The sequence below is a fragment of the Mesoplodon mirus genome, assembly GCF_964341445.2.
Source record: "Mesoplodon mirus genome assembly, chromosome: 19".
Taxonomy (NCBI): domain Eukaryota; kingdom Metazoa; phylum Chordata; class Mammalia; order Artiodactyla; family Ziphiidae; genus Mesoplodon; species Mesoplodon mirus.
In genome coordinates, this window is record NC_138995.1 from 27,900,945 (window position 1) to 27,920,028 (window position 19,084).

Below are 19,084 nucleotides of genomic sequence, written 5' to 3' on the forward strand. Positions count from 1 at the left end.
TGTAAGTTCCACGGGACAAAGGCCTTTCAGTGAAGCATATCCCCTGGCACATAGTGGGCCATATTCTACATACTGGTAGAATTCAGTGAGTGGACGAATAATGGCTGATATTGTTCCGGGGGCAGAGTACAGAAGTACTTCTCATGGAGTCTCACTCTTACTGGTGATGGACTTGTCTCAATCTCTCTCATGTCTGGGCTTTAGCACTCCATCTGGGCTCCCGCTCCAGCCCTGTAAAACAGTTCCTTTTATTCACGCTAGAGTCCAACGCTCTCTTTCCGGGGAGCATGTGTCCCAGTTTCCAAGTTATTTCACAGGCAGGTCTTTGGTCTCTTGACAGCACTGGGACAATTCCAGGCTGTGCTGCCGAGTGACCGGTTCAAGGCACTTAGCCCTCAGGGAGCAATGAGGGATCTTTGGTTTGGATGTCAGAAGTCTGCTGCAGCCTGCTCCGAGCCTGGCAGCCTGCCTGGGGGGGTGGGGGTCCTTCCTATCCAATCTGACCCTCATGCTCCGAAGAAAGGTTTGTTCAGCACCAGGGTCAGCGCTCAGAGCCCAGCATCCTGGAAGGAGAACACGGCACCCTTTCTAAGGAGCCTGACCGGTGGATCTGGCCTCTTTGAAAGTCTAGGGGTTTCCCCGCATTCCTGTCCAATCTCAGCCACTGCAGACAAGCCAACAGGGACAAGAGCAGCAGCGTTGGGCCATCTGACACGTGGCACAGTCCTTCGTGGATCATGGCTCCCCCAGTGAGGGCCAAGGGTGCAGAGGGGGTGTGGCCACTTCTGAGCAGGGTCCAGACCTGGCAAGTATGAGCCCGCAGAGGAGGCTAAGGCCCTGTTCCCTTTCCAGAGAGAAGCCGGCGCCTCAGCAGCCCTCCGGGCCCAGCCAGGTGGGTTGTGGCTTGTCCTACCACACGCGGGGCTTTCCCCTCAACCCCACTTGCCTGAGCATCTCCCTCCTTCCTGCCTGGCCTCCGTCCCATCAACTCTCCAGACTCATGGTTTTTTTTTTTTTTTTTTTTAGATGAAACTAAAACTATCTAATCTAACCCCAAAAATAATTTGGTATTTTTATTGGGATCACATTGAATGTATAGATGTCCTTAGGGACCTGGGTTTCTGTACCATCTACTCCTTCAAGTTTTTCTTAGCCTGTCCGACCTCTCCTCCCCCAGTCACCTGCTCGCCCCTGCCCTCTCTGTGGGGTACAGGCTGGGGAGCAGGGTGACTGGCTGTCTCCGATGTCTGAGGTTGGGCTCGTCAAGTACGTGTTCTCAGGGGAGATGGGGAGGAGTGTGGGAATGAGGGCAGGGAAGGGATGGAAGCCCAGAGAAGGTGTGACGTGAGGCACAGTCCCCCAGGGAGTTTCTGCCTGGCCCCGCAGGGGCTCTAAAGTGAGAGTTAGAAGCAAAAGCAGCCAGAGGGAGTGGGGCTCTGGGCGGGACACCAGCACCATTAACCATACCCATGAACCCACCACCAGGTAAGAGTCAATATTGCTGCTCACGGTGGCCCCGTGTGCCTCTCCTAATCCATCCTTCTATGCATTAGAGAAAACTGAATTGGGCATCCATTAGTCCCACGCAGTTCTTCATATTTTACTAATAGGTGTATGTCCCTAAACAATATATGCACTGTTCATGCATGTTTTTATACTTCATATTAACACTGTCATATTGTATCTGTACTTTCACATCTTGCAGTGTTGAACTTGAGAGTCATGTGCGTTGACAGGTATCAATGTATTTCTTTCTTTTTACATTGTATGCTGTTCCATACAATAACTATACTACAATTTACAAAAAGGAGAGTGGGGTCTCTGGAGTTGGACTGCCTGCTGGCTTGGTCAAGGTAAGTTCCCTTAATTGGTCTGTGCCTCAGCACTTCCATCTAGAAAATGGGGCTCCTAGTAGTAGGACATCATCTGAAACCTGAGGAACGGATTTAAATGAGAAAATTCGGGGGCTTCCCTGGTGGCGCAGTGGTTAAGAATCCACCTGCAAATGCAGGGGACATGGGTTTGAGCCCTGGTCTGGGAAGATGCCACATGCCGCAGAGCATCTAAGCCCGTGCGCCAGAACTACTGAGCCCGCGGGCCTAGAGCCTGTGCTCTGCAACGAAGAGTAGCCCCCGCTCGCCGCAACTAGAAAAAGACTGTGCGTAGCAACGAAGACCCAGTGCAGCCAAAAATAAATAAATAAAATAAATAAATGAGAAAATTCATTCGAAGGCACACAGTGGTGTGTGACATGGACAGTGAACCTCCCGAGGAGGAGGAGGCCAGTGTCCTATTCATCGGTGTCTCTGGCGGTAAATGAACGACTCCTCCTCCTTCCCCTGCTCCCCATCCTGCCCAGGGGCCCCTTGGCTTCTGCTCCTGACACTCTGGAAAGAGGACCCGGGCCTACGTACCTGGCCTCTCAGTGTTCACGCAGACAGGACTTCAACTCCATCATGTTGATGGCAGTCATGATGATATATAAAAACGAGGAAGCAGGCTGCACAGGGACAGTGAGAACCAGGGCTGGGGAGGAGAAGGGAAGACCCAGGAAAGTGGCCAGGCAGGCAGAGGCGCCCATGCTGAGACCCTCGAGATTCGAGGATGCTAGGTTCCCCCTCCACCTGCTCGCCCCTCCGTGCGTTTGGGTGACAATCAGAGCCTTGACCCAGTCCAGGCTTCCCGGGGGTCCTTGCTGGGCCTGAGGAGCAATTTCTTGACCAGGATGAGATGGCGGAGGGTCAGAGAGTTTCCGGGGTGACGAACACATCTTCACAGAAGGCCACTTTCAGCCTCTGACATCCCTTTGAGGCAGTTAAATATTTTCACCAGGAAATGCCTTGAAATGCACCTCCCCGCCATGGATGGGCAGGCTTTGAATAAATCAGAAAGGGGTGTGGCACAGGCACCAGGTCAGAGAGGGCCAATGGACACAGACAGCTGTGGGCCCTGGCCCTTCCCCTCTTTCTCTTCTTCCAGGACCTGTGGTGGTCACTGGAGCACAAAGGGGACACGACACACACGGGCCTGCTCTCACGGGTCTTACGGAAGCACCATGAAACAAGCTGGGTCACGTGAGGGATACAATGGGCCCAGGTGAGGTGAGTACCCGCGGCAGGGAGCCTTCGTTAAGCTAAGTCAGGGAAGGCCTCCTGGAGGAAGTGACATCTAAGCTGAGACCAAAAGATGAGTAGGAGTTGGCCAGGGCAACAGTGAAGGGGCAAGTTATTCCAGGAAGAGAGAAGAGCCAGTGCAATGGCTCAGAGGTATGAGAGAGAAGATTGACTTGAGGATGTAAAAAAAAACAAAACAAAATGTGTGCCAAAGGTGATGTGGGGGAGTGGAGTGAGAATGGGGGAACCGGCATCAGGGGAAATGAGCCTGGAGCCAGCGGGCCAGTTGAAATCCTCTAGGAAAACAAAGACACAGAACATGCACTTGTCAGTCCCTAGAACTCTGCTCGATTTCTGTGCCAACAGGCCTAGGTTACCCTGGTTGGGCTTCTGGGCTTAGGAGGTACGTGAAAGACTGGTTAATGTAGATCATCTGGCAAACAGGTGGTGCTCAATCATTTTAATATTCTTCTCTCTATTTACTTCCTTGTCTGCTGCAGTGATCACCAGCGTATCTGAGTCATTAGAATGCCCGAGTCTCAGTGTATCTCAAAGCAACTACAAAACCCTTCTCCTTTCCAGCTCCACTCAGTGAGAATCCCAGATAAATCCATTAACAGCTGGTGGGCTAAGGATGAACTTCATCCCATCTGCCAAGAGAGCAAGTGAAGAGAGGTGAGCTCCATAACGGAAAGCTTGTTTACCCCAGTTAAGGGAATGGGACGAGCCTTTTAACAGCATCATGCACATTACTGACAAGTCATTCCTACTTAGACCAATATTAGACCTACTTAGACCTACTTAGACCATATTTCTTCTTCCTGATTGCTGCATCAATCAGGATAGGCTAGGTTATGTTGCAATGACAAATAGCCTCAAACTCTCAGTGGTTTAAAACCACAAAGCTTTGTTTCTTCCACATAGATCTGCTGGCGCTCTTTCTGTGGCTGGAGGTTCTGAGTCATCCTCACTCTGGGACCCAGGGTAATGCACCTGTCATCTTCTGGAATATTGCCAAGTTCTGGACCCAAGGAACTAAAAGTTGTGAAGGCTCTCTCACCGATAATTAAACGTTTGAATCTGGTTTGACAAACTTTTCTCCCACGGCCAGTTCAGAACTGGTCATGTGGCATCTCACCAACGCCAAGGTGGCAAGAAGAGCAGCCCTCTTGAATGCCTGGGGGCAGCAAGCCAGAAAAACTCAGAGAGACTGATGTTGAAACTAACTTCCCATTCTGTCCAAGTCTAAGATTCAGGCATCTTGCTAGTCTGCGTCTAATTAGTTGGGATTCATGAGTTTTGACCTTGCCAAGTTCAAAAGCAATTTAGAGGGAAAAAGTTACACCAATTTGAACAGCATCTATTAGCTTAGGGAAAAAATTATGCAAATTACAAATTATTTTTATCTCCTTGCTGACACTATAACATGTCTTCATCTTACTTTACCGAAAACCAGGAAGACTGCTTTTCTTTATACACATCCTATAATTCTGTAGTCTTGTTTGGGTAATCAATAACAAAAGTGAATAGAAATAGGATGTTTCGAACCCTTTGGAAACATCTATCGCATGATCATAGATTCTAATTTACCAAGAGCTCACAATGGGCACGTCATTTTTCTAAGTGTTCAGCAAGGATTATCTTAGGACATCTTCCCCTACAGGGAGAGTTGTTATTATTCCTATTCTACAGAGGAGAAAATCAAAGCCCGGAAAGGTTAAGCAACTTGCCTAAAGTCATACAGCCAAAGATCACCATGTTACATTACACTCCCGTATGGATAAAAAACAAGAGGCTCATAATAAATAATTCTGTTCTGTCCTCTGGGGGCAACTGATCCCTTGAAGATATGAGGGGGCATCTCTGCCAAAACATTCCCTGCTTTGGAATTCTCCTAGGTTCAGAGGCATCACCACCACCAGCCGATTTGGTGAGATTAATGAGATCCTGCATGGGTCTGGCCGCTGAAGTTTGCGGTCATCTGGGGAAAGCCAGCCTAGCCCTAGATCTTTACTTTAATCCCAGCAGCTGGAACATTATTTATCCAGGAAAGCACATGACTGAGAAGAAGTAAATGGGGCACAGGTGGTCTCCTGAGCTATTAGTGGCACAGGGGCAGGAGGGCGTGTACACACACACATACACTCAGATGCCTATTATTCAGCCTCGTGCTGGAAATTCCCAGCCATTTGTGTCTGTGTTTTTCTGCCTGGCCTCACCCTTTTGGGGAATGTACAGGGAACAAAGGAAAGGGAAAGGGGAATAACAACAAAGGGCAGAGGGTGAGAAGAATGCAGGTAGCTACCACCCAAAGGACCCTGCAAACCAGGGAGGGGTGGGGGTGGGCTGGCCTGGTGCAGAGGCCTCTAAAACTTTGGCTAGGAGCCAAATCCCCTATTGGAAGGCAGGGCAGCGGGGGAGGGGGAGAGGAGCGGAGGAGGGGGGAAGGGGCAGCTGCTTGAAGGTACCGATTCCCAGCTCTCCCACCCCTGCAGTCTGAATTCAGCAGGGCTGAAGTGGGGCTCGGGAGTCTGTACTTTTGACAACCTGTGGCTCACGCTTTCAGAAATAGTGATTAAGATTGAAGTCCTGGAGGAAGACTTCAGGTCATATTCCAGCTTTGCTGCTTACAAGCTGTGTGAACTTGGGCAAGTCACGTACGCTTTGAAAGCCTTACTCTCATCATGTGTAAGGTGGGAGCCCTTGTACGTAAAGAACCTAGTATATTGCCTGGCACATGGTAAACATTAAATAAACAATGGCTATTTTAATAATAATAATATTTTTATTATTATATCTCAGAACCCTGATTGCTCTATCCAAGATTTCAGAGGCCTCCAAGTCTCTATGAAACTCTGCACTAATTGTGAGGAATCGCTTCAGCTAAAGTTTAGCTCTGTAACTGAAAGAGAAAATAAAACACAAACACCCCAGCATCCCTAGGGAGGTGCTCTGGACTGAGGGAGAATAAAATTTCCCCACTCTCCATCCTCTTCTGGCACTTGAAGAGTTCCTTATCTGAGAACGTGATGAAAAGACAGGGACAAGCATTTTCATTTCAAAGCGTCCGCTGGGGACTCATGTTGCTGAAAGGGTGGTATTCGGGGAGAGGTTGGGGGGCTGTGACTTTGCCTCCAAGCTCCTTCCTGGGGGTGGGAATGTGCAGAAGCGGGAGGGACTGGACTTGGGGTGGAACAGGAGAGCTACTGCGCACTGCTAAGGGCAGCACCAGAATTTGCAGGGTCTTCCCTGGCGGTCCAGTGGTTAAGACTCTGCGCTTCCATTGCAGGGGGCGTGGATTTGATCTCTGGCTGGGGAATCCTGCATGCCGCGCAGGCCGCAGCCAAAAAAAAAAAAAAAAAGAGTTTGCAGCTGGCGCAGAGGCAGCAATCTCAGATTCTTGCAGGAACCTCAAACGCAAATGTCTATGGGGCTTAGCAGGTAGTAAAATGAGGGAAGCAGTGTGTAAGAAAAATTATGTGTCCATCATATTCTGTCTTTCCTTGTCCTACTTTTCATGAAGACTTGGGCTCAGAGAAAAATATCCTTAGTATAAGAAAAACAAGAGAACGGTGATGATAAATGGCAACTGACATGGCCACAGGATCCAGAGCACCAAGAGGCGGAAAGGATGGTAGAGAACTGGGGGTTCTCAGCCTGGCCTGCCCCCTCTCAAGGGGCAGCCACTGCTCAGGCCCTGCCCACTGTCATCCTGGGGGTTAAACCACCCCGTGGGGCCAGACCTTCTGAATCACCTGAGAGAACATAGAAAAGTGGGCTGGTGTGTGTAATTTCCTGATTTTTAACTGTTGCCTCTAATTTTTAAAAATACCATGTAGACATCAAATCTAGGATCCCTTTGATTGCAAAACATTCTGATATTTAATAAACTACTAATAAGGAACAAAAGACCTGTCAATTAAACTGTGACAAGTCACAGATTGTAGGACAAATCCCAATTCCAAAGATGTCACAATGTGAAAAAAAATGTGCCTCTAAGAATCCATGAAATACTGTATAATAATAAGCTGGGCTTGGCCTTTGGCACCTTGTACAGTTTCCAATCTACACAACTGTACAGAGCAGCTCTTATGATGCCACCTTGGGCACTGGAGGTTTATACTTGGGTCATATCAATGAACACCTGAGTGCCTTGAGGAGTAATCCCTCTTTGATCTTTATCTGGACCAGCAATGAGTCAAGGCAGTAAAGAGGAAAATGTGGCCCAGTATGTTCCTGTGGGTCACTAGATCACTAATGGTGATACCAAGGCCCCCAAGATGGTGGTTTAGTAGGCATGGGCCAGGGGTGGGGTGGTGGTTCATAAGGGATTCTGATTCCTGCCAGGGATGGGAGCCACTAGAAGTCTCACACCTGATTTTATACATGGCCCAATGTCACATACTTGGGCAGAGCAGAGCCAGGCCAGAGGCTCGACCCTCCCCAGCCCCCTTCCCAGTGCCCCCTTCTCCTGCTGACTGTAAAGTTCCTGGCCCTCTACCCCAGGGGTCTCCAGTACTTCTCCAGAGAGTCTTTTGTTTGTTTGTTTCTTTGTTTTGGCCACACAGCTTGGCATTCGGGAACTCAGTTCCTGGACCAGGGATCGACCCATGCCCCCTGCAGTGGAAGTGCGGAGTCTTAACCACTGGACCACCAGGGAAGTCCCGCTTTCCCAGAGGGTCTTGGCCTCTCCTTTGCTCCATCCTCCGGAGGCTCTGGCGCTGAGCCTGCCCTAGGAAAAGCAACTTTATTTGATTCACAAGACTTTTCAATTTTATTAGTAAAATACAAAATGGCACAGACATTGGTGATAGTGTTGGAAAAGCAAAATGGTCAACCAACTCCTTCTAAAGTCCTCCCCAAATTGTCTTTGTCCCTGTCCTGCTTGGGGGAACTCACAAAGTCCGCGGAAGGGGGACACGCTGTCCCCAGCTGCTTTCTCACAGAGGGGAGCCCCTTCACGGGTGCCCATCCCTTGAAGGCTCCCAGGCAAGAGGAGCCCCAAAAAGTGCATTCAGATCCGCTGTCTTCCTCTCTGAGCTGTCAGAGTGCCACCACCCGGAGCCAGGCCCAAACATCCTGTGCCATGACCTGCAGGGGAGTGCAGGAGAGCCAGGCCGGCAGGGAAACACGGCTTCCTTCTCTCTGTGGACCGGAGCCCTGGGTGCTTCCTCTCAGCATCTGTCTACAAAGGAGCATGTCACCTGTACCTGGGGGAAGCCTAGCCCATGGGACACCCCTCTGGTGGAGGGCAAAGAACTCCTTCAGAGACAATCGGAGGGAGGTGGGGAGCTGCCGCCAGGGCCCTGAGAGGTGAGACCTGCAGGTCCGGCTCTGACTGCAGGGTGCTGGCCAGCCCAGTGAGCCCTCGGCCCCATCCAGGCCTGCCCGAGTCTTCAGTGCCAAAAAGAGAGCCTCTGACTTCATGCCCACAGCTTCCCTCCCCTGCCGGTCCCTCCCCACAAGACAGAGTCCCTCTCAGAAGTAAACACGGGAACCTCAGCTTTCCCTGGTGGATTCTGATCTCATGGAAATTGCTGGCCCTGCCTGCGGGGGGGATGAAGGTGAGGGGAGAGGATCTCAGAGTGCAGAGGACAGTGCTTTCAGGGAGCTAGAGGTGGAAGAGGAACCCAGGCCACAGGAAAGAAAGAGAAAATGCCTGAGTCGGGTTCCTAACGAAGAAGCGAAGGAGCGTGGCTACTGCCTGCAGCTGCTCCCTGGCTCCTTCCTAGGAGCCTGCAGGCCTCCCCTCCTCCTTCAGCCTGTCACTCGTCACTTCGTCTCGAAGCCAGCGGGGGCGGAGGGGGTCCTTCAAAGTTGGTCTCTGCACCTCAATTACCCCAGCCTAGCCGCCACCGGGGGGCCCACACTGCTGACAACGGGGCAGGACCTCCAGGTCACAGCGTCCATGGAAGCGCTGGTCTCATCATTGGCAGAGGTCATCTCTTCTGATGAAGGTTGAGAGGCTGCAACCAGGGTCTGCAGAAAGGGGTCTCTGGATCAACTAGTGATGCCTGCCAGGGGTACAGGCTATTGCCGCATATTTGCCGTCCCTCTCCCCTTTCACAAGTGGGAAACCAGAGGTATGAATGCCTTGATGGATTGGTGGTGGGCCTGGGACTAGACCCCCCAGCCTTCACGCTCGTAGTCAATGTTCCTTCACAGCACAGAGGGGGCAAGGCAGCGGGTGGGAATCAAAGCCACCGGATAACTTCATTTCCCATTCTCATGATGCCTACCCGAGGGCAGATCCTTCTCTGGGATCAGTCCCAGGAAACACCACACTAGCCTCATGCAAGAAAAGACAGGTCCCCGGCTGGGGCATGGGGTCTATACAGGGGAGCTAGCACCGCAGGTGGCCGGGGTGACTGGCAACCACAGCGGGACCGAGAGACACGATGAGGTCTGAGGGAGTGGGGAGAAGGGGCCTGGCCTGAGGCTCGTTTGTAAGAAGGGATGACTGTGGTACCCGCAGGGGTATGGGTCAGAGGGGCTGGGCGTTCAATAAATAATTGTTCACTGGGGCTGGCACGGTACCTAAGGGACCCTCTAACCAGCCAACAGCAGAGGGGAGTTTTCTGACTTGGGACATTGGAGTGAGTTGTGGAGGCCACCCCCTCTGTCCGCAGTAGGTCAAGGATGGTCAAGGGTGACCTCCAGGAGCTGGGGGCAGTTCCACCCAGAGGATCCCACCTCCTTGCTCCAGTCATCCCAGCTTGGGAGAGACCCTTGGGTGAAGGTGAGTGTGAGGATGGGGGACCCCAGGCAGCTGAGTTGAACAACTGGATGCAGGCAGGTGGGCAGCTCACACTGGCACCAGGACGTATGAGTTACTGCCACAGCTCCGGGGAACGTAGCGAAGCCCCTCCACCATGTCTCCTGCCATCTTGCGGGGGCAGCCCTGAAGGCTCTGGTAGACAAACATGGCCACCCCCAGGCAGAAGAGGAGACCGAGGAAGGCCAACAGCCCCACTGCCTGCCTTCGGGTGGCTGCCTGGGAGTCGGGGATGGGAGTAATGAGGACACCCAGCCTCTGGGGGTCAACGGTGGCGTGAATGGGCTCCTTGATCTTGGGGGTCCAGCTGCCCGAGGCCAATGGATCCGTGCTGGGGGCCCCTTCAGAGGATACAGGGACCACGAAGACATCCGACACGCTGCCGGGCCCCATGAAAGCATCCGTGTGAGCTGAAGTGGGACCCAATTCTTTGGACCCTAGAGAGTTCTCTGGCGTGGGGTCCTGTCCCTTGATCCACCCAGGTTGGCCTTCGGGCCCAGTGTTGTCCTCTGGGACTGTGTGTGAAATAGTGGGGGCCTGGGTGGAGGGGGCCTGGGTGGAGGGGGCCTGGGTGGGGAGGGTCTGGGTGGAGGGGGTCTGGGTGGAGGGGGCCTGGGTGGAGGGGGCCTGGGTGGAGGGGGTCTGGGTGGAGGGGGCCTGGGTGGAGGGGGCCTCAGAGGCTTTCCCCTCAGCCTCGAGGTCTGCCCCAGGTTGGTAGGTGGTAGAACTCTGCCAAGACGTGGTGGTGGTGACGGCAGCCTTGTTGAAAAGCTCAGTTCTCTCGGGCCCTCCATCCGGAGTCTTTGAAGTGGAGGGGGACCTGGTCCCCCTGGAGTCAGCCACTTCTGGTGGCAGCTCTGGGGAAGTCCCGAAGGCCCTCTGTGCGTCCTGGCTACTGCTTTCGCTTGTGAATGTGGTCTCTGAGGCCTCAGACCAGTCCATTCCCTTGGTGGCTGGGCTGGTCCTGGGCTCACCCACGCCGATCTGCTTCTCGAATGTGCCGCCATTTGGAGCCAGAGCAGCAGCCTTGCGGTCTAGATGCTCCATGGCTTTCTGGACCCATTTCTCCTGTGGGTCAGCACAGAATAATTTTTCCTTCATGGTCTTCAGGCTGCAAGGAAGGAAGACAAAGGATCCAGTGATGCCCAGATGCCATGGGGAGTAGGGGTATCATGCACATGCACTGCAGGTGAGCAGACCTGGCTAGAAATCCTGCCCCCACTACTTACTAGCTGTGAGCTATGAGTTCTTAGCTGGGGCAGCTCAGCTTATGGAACTTCCGTGTTCTCACCTGAGAACCGGAAAGAGAGTCCTACCTTCCGCGGGGTGACCAACCATCCCAGAAAAACTGGGACTGAGGGCGTTCTCAAGACGCGGGTCTTTTTGTGAAAATTCCAGCAAACTGGGACAAGTTGGTCACCCTACTTCTGTGTTATTGTAGAAGATGAAAATGATGTAAAGCCTCTGGCTCAGAGTAAGAGATCAGTAAAATAATAACAACGGTAATAATAATGTCATTAACATGAAGGTGGGGGCTGTGGGTTGCAAGTTTTCTGATTGGGAGAAGATGTCACCGGTGTTCTCTGCCACCGGGTGTAAGACTGGCAAGCTTGGTGGTAGGGCCTCCTCACTCTGGAAAGGACTCGATGTCCTAACGTCCTCTTCCTCCTCTCCCTCAGATACAGGCTGCCCTCCGGACCTCTACCCTACTCTCCTAGTGTGTATCCTCAGACTGAAAGGGCCCCTAGGGAGCTCCAACCCTATATATGGTGGCCCTGCTGGGACCCTGAGTGCCATCCAGATCTTGAGCTTCCTTTGAAGCTGCGTGCGGCTGGTTTACTACCGAGACCACAGCTCAGAGCTGGCGGGGACCCTTGCTCCACACCATGACCTGTGCTAGGCATTTTGCCTGGTTAAACTTCACACCCATCCTGTAAGATGGCTACCACGTGCACCCCCATTTTACAGATGAGGAAACCAAGGCTCAGAGAGGTAATGTAAATGTGCCTGGCTCCAGTATGCTAGGAAGCCAGAGAGGTCCAGAAAGCAAGCATGACCCTGTAGGCCCCACAGGTGCAGTGCTGCCCCAGTGCCATCATCTCCTCTCTGGAGCGTCCCACTTCCCCTTCGCCTACAAAATAGAAGCAAATACGTGGGGGAGTCTGCGGGAAGCGAGTCTTGACAGGTGAGCAGAGAGGTCAGGCAGTAGCACACTTGCTCCTCTTAGTAACAATCAGTGGGAGGAAGTACAGCTTCCTTTAGCTGAGCCCCTACTTCGAAGGCCCACTGGCCATTTCCTGTTGCCAGGACTCAGGGTCTGGTTGAGCCTGTCTGAGGCCGCTTTAAGACCCAAAGGTCAGTCCTGGGGAAAGGCCTCAGGGTTGGGCGATTGGCAGTACCCAAGAAGGACCCCAGAGGAGCAAGCAGCCAAGATGGCCAGGGATCCCAACAGCCAGAGGGGAAGCTGGCTTGGCTTGACCCCTCCCCAAAGTCTCAGAGGGATTCTATTTCCCCATCTGTCCAATGGCGATAATAACCTTGGCCTCTCCTATTGCCAGCAGCTTCTGGGCACCCTGCCAAGCACTTTAGTTTCATTATCTCCTTTCAGCTTCCCCAAACTACCCATTTTACAGATAAGGAAACTAAAGCGCAGAGGGTAGGCAACATGACCAGGGCCACCCAGTCTGTAAGTGGTGAAGCCAGGATTTGCACCAGATCTGTTGGCGTCTGGAGCCTGCACATTCAGAGCACCGTGTTTTCATCCCCCATGAAATCCAGCAGGTTCGAGGGCTGCATAAACACCCTTTGGCCCAGAAGGAATGATCACCCTGGGTAGCATCTCCAGGCCACGGCCGTTCAGGAAGCCACAGCTCACCTTTGCCCTGTGGCACAGATATTAAGATTGGCGAGAGGAGGCCAGCAGGTCAGGAGCAAGAGGAGCATTTGCAGAGGCCCTGGGCCAGGAGCCCAGCTTTGGGTGACAGTATGTGGACACGGATTAGCGGAGGCCAGGGAACCAACCCCGGGGCCGGAAAGGAATTCAGAGGCCAAGAGGGCAGTACCTACATGATGGCACGTTTGCCGCATGATTCTTGATTTCGTTGGTAGTGAACTAGACGAGCCACGGGGATCTCCGAGGTCATTTTGCTGCACGTGATGTTACACTTCTTCACACCGAGGTGCTGTCCTGAGCCCACAGAGGCCCCGGGTCAGCAGGACTGTCCATGGGCATCTGGCTTCCCAGCCCCACACCAGCTTGTCCCCACCGCGCACCCCCCAAACCAGAACCGATGCCCCACACCCTTGACCTCAGCCCCCTGTCCCGGGCCAAACCTCTCTATGCCTCAGTTTCCCCACCTGTAAAATAGAGACAGCAATAGAACCTACCTCAGAGGGTTGCTGTAAGGGGATGAAAATGAATTCTTACTTATAAAGCTCTTATTGCCTGGCACATTGTGCTTAATTTTAAAAATTACGTTGCTATAGTTGGTTCACCCAGGGGAGAGGAGTGTGAGACTGACAAGGATCTGCCTGAGGTCACACAGCCAGCAAGTGATGGAACAGGCTCTCCTGCTGGGCCTGGCTCCCAGCCCTTCTGGGCCCAGGGCGCTGCCTTTCCCCCCACCATGCTTTTACTCCAGTAAAGTCACCTGCTCAACTATCGCCCCCTCCCAACCATATCCTATCCATCCTTCTCAGCCTGACCCATATTCATGGATTTCCACAACCTCTGGGACACACCCAGACCTCCGTCCATCCACATCCCACGTGTATACCCGATGACACACACATACACTCATAGCAACAAATACAATGACACATATATATATGCCCCCCACCCCCCCCCCAAAACACATAAAGGCATACATGCAACCAGGCACACATAGCAGATAATAAAATTTTTTAAATATATAAGTACAACCACCTTCTAAGGAGTGTGCTGAGTAGGTGATCCTTTGTTCTGCCATTAAGAGCCAGGATGATTTTGGAAGCAGTTTCTTGGGAGGAACGCAATGGGCCATTTGGATTCCCAGGGCAAGCTGGGAGCGGGCGTAAGGAGGAGGAATGGAGATGCGTTGTACATGGAGTGGGGACACAGTGAGATGGGCGGGGGCCTGCAGATGGCTGCGTCCTACGTGGAGCCAGACAGAAACCCCAGGACAGAATGACGGTGATTCAACAGATAGCTGAGAACCCAGACATTTTATATAAACATTCGAAGTGGTTTGCATTGCATTTCCACCTTCCCCTAAAATCGCCAGCAAAATGTACTCTGTTTGCTGTAAGCTCTAGAGGGGAATGCAAAAAATGAGGAAGAACCTGAGTGTCAGATCTGGGTCAAGGTCATATGCAGCCGAAGCATGACCTCAGAGGGTTTTGCAAAAATCTAGAGGCCAGGACTTCCAGGGCAGTGGAGCTGAGGGAACAAACTAATTTAGCTCTGCAGAGCTAGGGAGGCCCCAGGTGACCCCCCGTGGGTTCCACCAAAACACACACAGCTCACACACAAATACTTATGTGTGTGGATACGCAAACCAAACACGCTCCGCCTTCCCCAATACAGGCATGCACACACACCTTCTAGAATCTGCCACCCCTTCTCTCATCATTTCCCCTGCTTCGGCCCGCCCTGCTTTGTGGGAAAGGGGGTGCAGGGCTTGCAGGGTGAGGCTGGGCCATCAGGGGGCAGCACTAGTATCTCCAAGGTGGCCGGCGGGCTCCGTGCCGCCGGTCCCTGAGTCAGCGGTAGCCCTTTCTCTCTGAGGAACCAGGATGTGAAGGGCGCTTTATCACCCACCTTTTCCCAGAACGGGACCTCAGAATGACTCAGCTGCAGCCTCCCCAGGTCCTGTTGAGTAGAGCCAGGAGTCGGCCCCTGGACTGGTGTGGCAGGTGACTTCCAGAGGAATCCCCAGAAAAATGGTGCCCCCAGATGGCCTGGACCCGGGAGAGGCTGTCCAGCGGGCAGGAGGGATAAGCTCGGGCAGGTCAATTTGCTCTTCTGACTTGCTTCCACTGCCCACCTCCAGGGCTTAAAGAGCCACAGAGGTGGCCTGTCCTAAAGTCTCCACCCTCTGCCGTGGTGCCTGAATGGCCCTGGCAAGGCTCTGTTCTTGGTTCTGCTTGAGAAGGTTGTGTAACTAACTGGGGGGGGGGGGGTCTTTTCTTCTCAGAGCTGAAATTTTCTTTTCTGTAACTGGAGATAATGCCTCCACCAGCCAGTCATCTATTACCTGTCATATGAGTGTCAGGAGGACAGGGACCTTGTATGCCTTGGTGTCACAGTGTTTCCCAGCATCCAGCATTAGGTAGATATAAATATTCATTGAAGGAAATAATGTCTCAATCTACTTATCCCTTCACACACCTCCCCATCCATCTATCTATCCATCCATCCGTTTATCTGCCCCCCCCCTTGTCAATCCCCTACCCATTCCCTGCCACCCACCTGTCTACCTCCCATCCATCCCCACTCACCCTGGTGCATCAATCTATCCGTGCTCCACTCACCCACCTATCACCTGTCCATCCCCTCCACCCCCTTCATCTACCCACCCCTCCTTCTCTCACCAGCCCACTCACACATCCTTCATTATCCATCCATTCATCCATCCATTTCCTGATTCAGGCAACACTTGTCTGAATTACTTTTGAGGATCTACAAAGACCCAGACCCTCTTGTCCTTAACCCTGAGCTCCTCCTCCCGAAGGTGCTGGTGCTGAGCTTGGAAAGAGCACCTCAATCCAATAAATGCTGTCAGATCACCACGTTTACTCAGTCAACCAACAAATGCCGACCTGGCTCTTGCCAGGCCCTGTGAGGAGTAGAGGGATGAACAAGGCCCATCTCTGCCCTCAGAAGTCTCCCAGCCTGATGGACAGCTAAGACATAACCACAAAGTATCAGAGCTTTTCCGAGTAGAACACCTACTGTGTTTTGGACCTTATGCTCAGCACACACACATCTGCTCTCATTAATTCCTGCAAAGGGATGATTTTTATCCCCATTCTAAAGATGCAGAAGCTGAGAATCAGAGAGGTTTAATGACTTGCCCAAAGCCACACAGCTGCTTAGTGGCAGATCTGGTTTTCCTCCCAGGCCCTAGACATCCACTGTTCTAGGCTGCCTTAAACATCAGGTAAAAACACCGTGTTCCAGAACAGACCCCAAATGTGCCAGGGTTTACGGGAGGGAGAGACCACTTCCAGCTGCAAGCGATCAGGAGACGTTTCTTAAAGGAGGTGTACATTAGGCTGGACCTCAAGGACTGTTTGGAGGATTACAGGCAGGAAAAGATGGGAATGTTCTGGGTCTCTGGGTATTTGGGGGTAGAGAAGGCTTGAGCCATTGCTCAGCTGTGTGTCCTGGACGAGTGACTGAGGTTCTCTGAGCCTCCATTCCCTTACCCGTAAAGTGGACATGATAATACCTGCTTCGCAGGATGGTTATGAGAATGAAGCTTTAAAAATATCTGGACCCTTAGAGCAGGGTTTTCTCAACAGCAGACACCACTGACATCTTGGACCACATAATTCTTTGTTATGGAGGCTGTTCTGTGTACCGCAGGACATTTGGCATCATCCCTGGTCTCTGCGTACTAGGTGCCTGAGCACCCCCAACCGAAATGTAACAACCAAAACTGTGTCCAGAAATTGCCAAATGTCCCCTTGGAGGCCGAATCCCACACTGAGGAGGGCTGCCCTGGAGACACCCATGTGTCCCCGCCCGGCTCCCTCAACGCCTCCTTCTTCCCTGACCCACTACTTAAAATCTCAACACCTTCCCCACCACCCCCGACTCCCTGCTTTTTTAAATCACAGCGCTTTTTTCCTTCTAACAGACCAAATCTATTTATTTTGAGGATTGTCTGCCTTCTCCAGTTGATGTTCAGCACGCTGAGGGCTGGGATCTCTGGTAGTTTTATTCACTGATGTGGCCCCAGCACCTAGAATTGTGCCTGACACATAGTAGGTGCTCAGCCAGTGAATGAATCAACAAAATGCACAAGGAAGCACTTTGTGACATGTAAAATCCTAACCAACGGAGACATAGAGGAATTTTAATTTAAGTTCGACTTGGGCCTGGACCTGACCTTCTGGATTTATCCTCCCCTGCCTTCCCCCCACCCACACCCTAACCAGGGGGGCAGACGACAGCAGCTTAATTCAGATTTCTTTTTCTCTCTTTCTTGTTGGAGCTTGAGTGGGAGTGAATGCGTCAGTGCTTGGGGAGAAAAATTCACTGCTCTGACTTCTATCTGCAGGTTTGTTATATAAAGCAGAGGAACCTCTCGCCTGACACAGCCCTGCAAACCCACATTTGGGAACTGACGCCGCCACCCTGCGCCAACCAGGGCAGTAGCCACGAAGTCCCCAGCCCCCTTCCGGGCCTCTCCGGCTTGTGGACCACTCCCTAGTCCTGCAGGGGTTCCCAGGGGCTCTCTCAGAGCCACAAATGTCAGCATGGCTAAGGACTTCCAAGATGAGCCCAGCCAAATGCCCAGTCTTAAAGGAGGAGAAACTGAGTCTCAGAAAGGTTGAAATAATGTGAGTATCTCCCAGCAAAACCAGTGACCAAGATTAGGGCAGGAACCTGATGATTCTGAAGCCTCGGGCTGCTGGATAGAGCATCCAGAGTGCCCCCAGGATCCCCTCTCCATCCTAACATAGAAGACCTTCACCCCAGCTTAGAATAAGTAATCCCTCCTCCTCCCACTTTCAAAGCATCCTCATAGGCATTAGAGCCTCACCACATGGAGGCAATAGCTATATTTAAAGGTGCAGCAGCTGGGACCAAAGAAGGCAAGACCCCGCTCAGGGTCAGGGCTATGGCAAAGCAACCTCCATCGGAGTCCACGTCTTCCAGTACTCACTATCCCCAAACACCTCGGAGCTCAGTGTTCTAGCCCAGAAAGCAGGAGGGCCAGCGGCACGAGGCCCACACCACACCACCCACCTGCTCTCCGCCCCACTGGTGGGTTTCCCCCAAATACAGGGGCTCGGGGGACAGTTTGCTCCACGGAGGTGCTCTGGAAGCTGGAGACTGGTTCTCATTTTCCCAGCCTGGCTGTGTGCCCTAAGTCAGCCTCCCACCCTCTCTGAGTCCCAACCTGCCGGATGGTCCGGGTATTCCCTGAGGATGGGGCTGACTCAAACGGTTCCTGAAGGCAGTGTGATCCACAGATGTGGTGAGCATGCATCCACACTCTCTCCTGCACCCAGTCTTACCCTCTCCTGCCCTACTTGCTGGCTGTGCATCCTCAGGCCAGTTTCTAAACCTCTATGGGCCTCCATCTTACTCATGTCGGGTGGGATGGGTACATCATGCCCTATCACGTCCCAGGCTCCAGAAAGCAAGTGGCTGGAGGTGCAGACATTTCTAAGCTATGCTTGTAGGAGAAAGGCAGTATCATGGGGGAGACACAGGCAGAGGGACTGGGGGCTACAGGCCAGAGGAACAATGATGAGCCGAATTCATGAGCTGCAATGACCTTGACCTCCACTGGTCCTGGGCCCCCTACTCCTGGGAAGAACTTGAAATCAGGGCAGGAGAAAGTCCCAACTGTGGCTTAGCCCGGGGCCAAGCTGAGACTCAGGAGTCAGGGCTGAGGGTTACATATTAACCCTGGGCAGGGAGACCGGCCCACAGTCTGCCAGGGCTCCCACCCCAGGGCCCACCAAGAGCATCCTCGGGCTTCCCACAGCCCCACCTCCTGGCACCCCTCCCCACCCGGCACCTTGTGCCGCCCACACCACCTCTCTGTGCTGCCACACGGTCGCCACCTTGCTCACTGGGTCGGGCAGGGACAGTCTCCGGAGACGGTAAATCTTTCCAGCCGGAGGGGCAGTCCTGAGTCCAGGACCGCCACCAGGGAGATGCTCAGCCCCCTCCGGCATATCAGTCAGGAAGGGGCTGCCACGGATCTCAGCCTTACACGGGCAGGGTCCGGGGGCCCTCATGGAGGCCTGAGGGGCAGAAGTGGGGCTGGGGGCTCCCCAACCCCGCTTATGCCTGAGTCCACCACACTCACCAGCCAGGAGCACGATCAGCTGGCAGAGGGCAGTCAAACGGAGCAGCCACGAGAGAGGTGGAAGAGCCATGGTCGAGGGGGTCCGGGGCTGCCGGGGCAGGCGGTGGGGGCCCTCGTCGGGGCTCGGTGCTGTCCCCTCGCTGCCTGAGCTCTGCCGCGGTTTA

General features: G+C 53.0%; 1 protein-coding gene across 1 annotated transcript; it reads right to left on the minus strand.

Moving 5' to 3' along the window:
* Positions 1-7,913: 7,913 nt before the first annotated feature.
* On the minus strand, positions 7,914-19,084 carry CX3CL1 (C-X3-C motif chemokine ligand 1). Its single transcript, XM_082606395.1, has 3 exons — positions 18,921-19,084; positions 12,955-13,075; positions 7,914-10,999 (listed from the first exon to the last, which is right to left on the minus strand). Exons 1-3 carry the CDS (start codon positions 18,988-18,990, stop codon positions 9,919-9,921), a joined length of 1,272 nt encoding a protein of 423 aa, XP_082462521.1. The 5' UTR covers positions 18,991-19,084; the 3' UTR covers positions 7,914-9,918.

Excerpts from the sequence above, each read along its gene's own strand:
- CX3CL1 (XM_082606395.1), bottom strand. The coding sequence starts at position 18,990 with ATGGCTCTTCCACCTCTCTCGTGGCTGCTCCGTTTGACTGCCCTCTGC. Across the intron at positions 13,076-18,920 it reads GCTGATCGTGCTCCTGGCTG|GACAGCACCTCGGTGTGAAG; the intron begins GTGAGTGTGGTG and ends CTGTGGGCTCAG. Across the intron at positions 11,000-12,954 it reads TGCGGCAAACGTGCCATCAT|CCTGAAGACCATGAAGGAAA; the intron begins GTAGGTACTGCC and ends CCTTCCTTGCAG.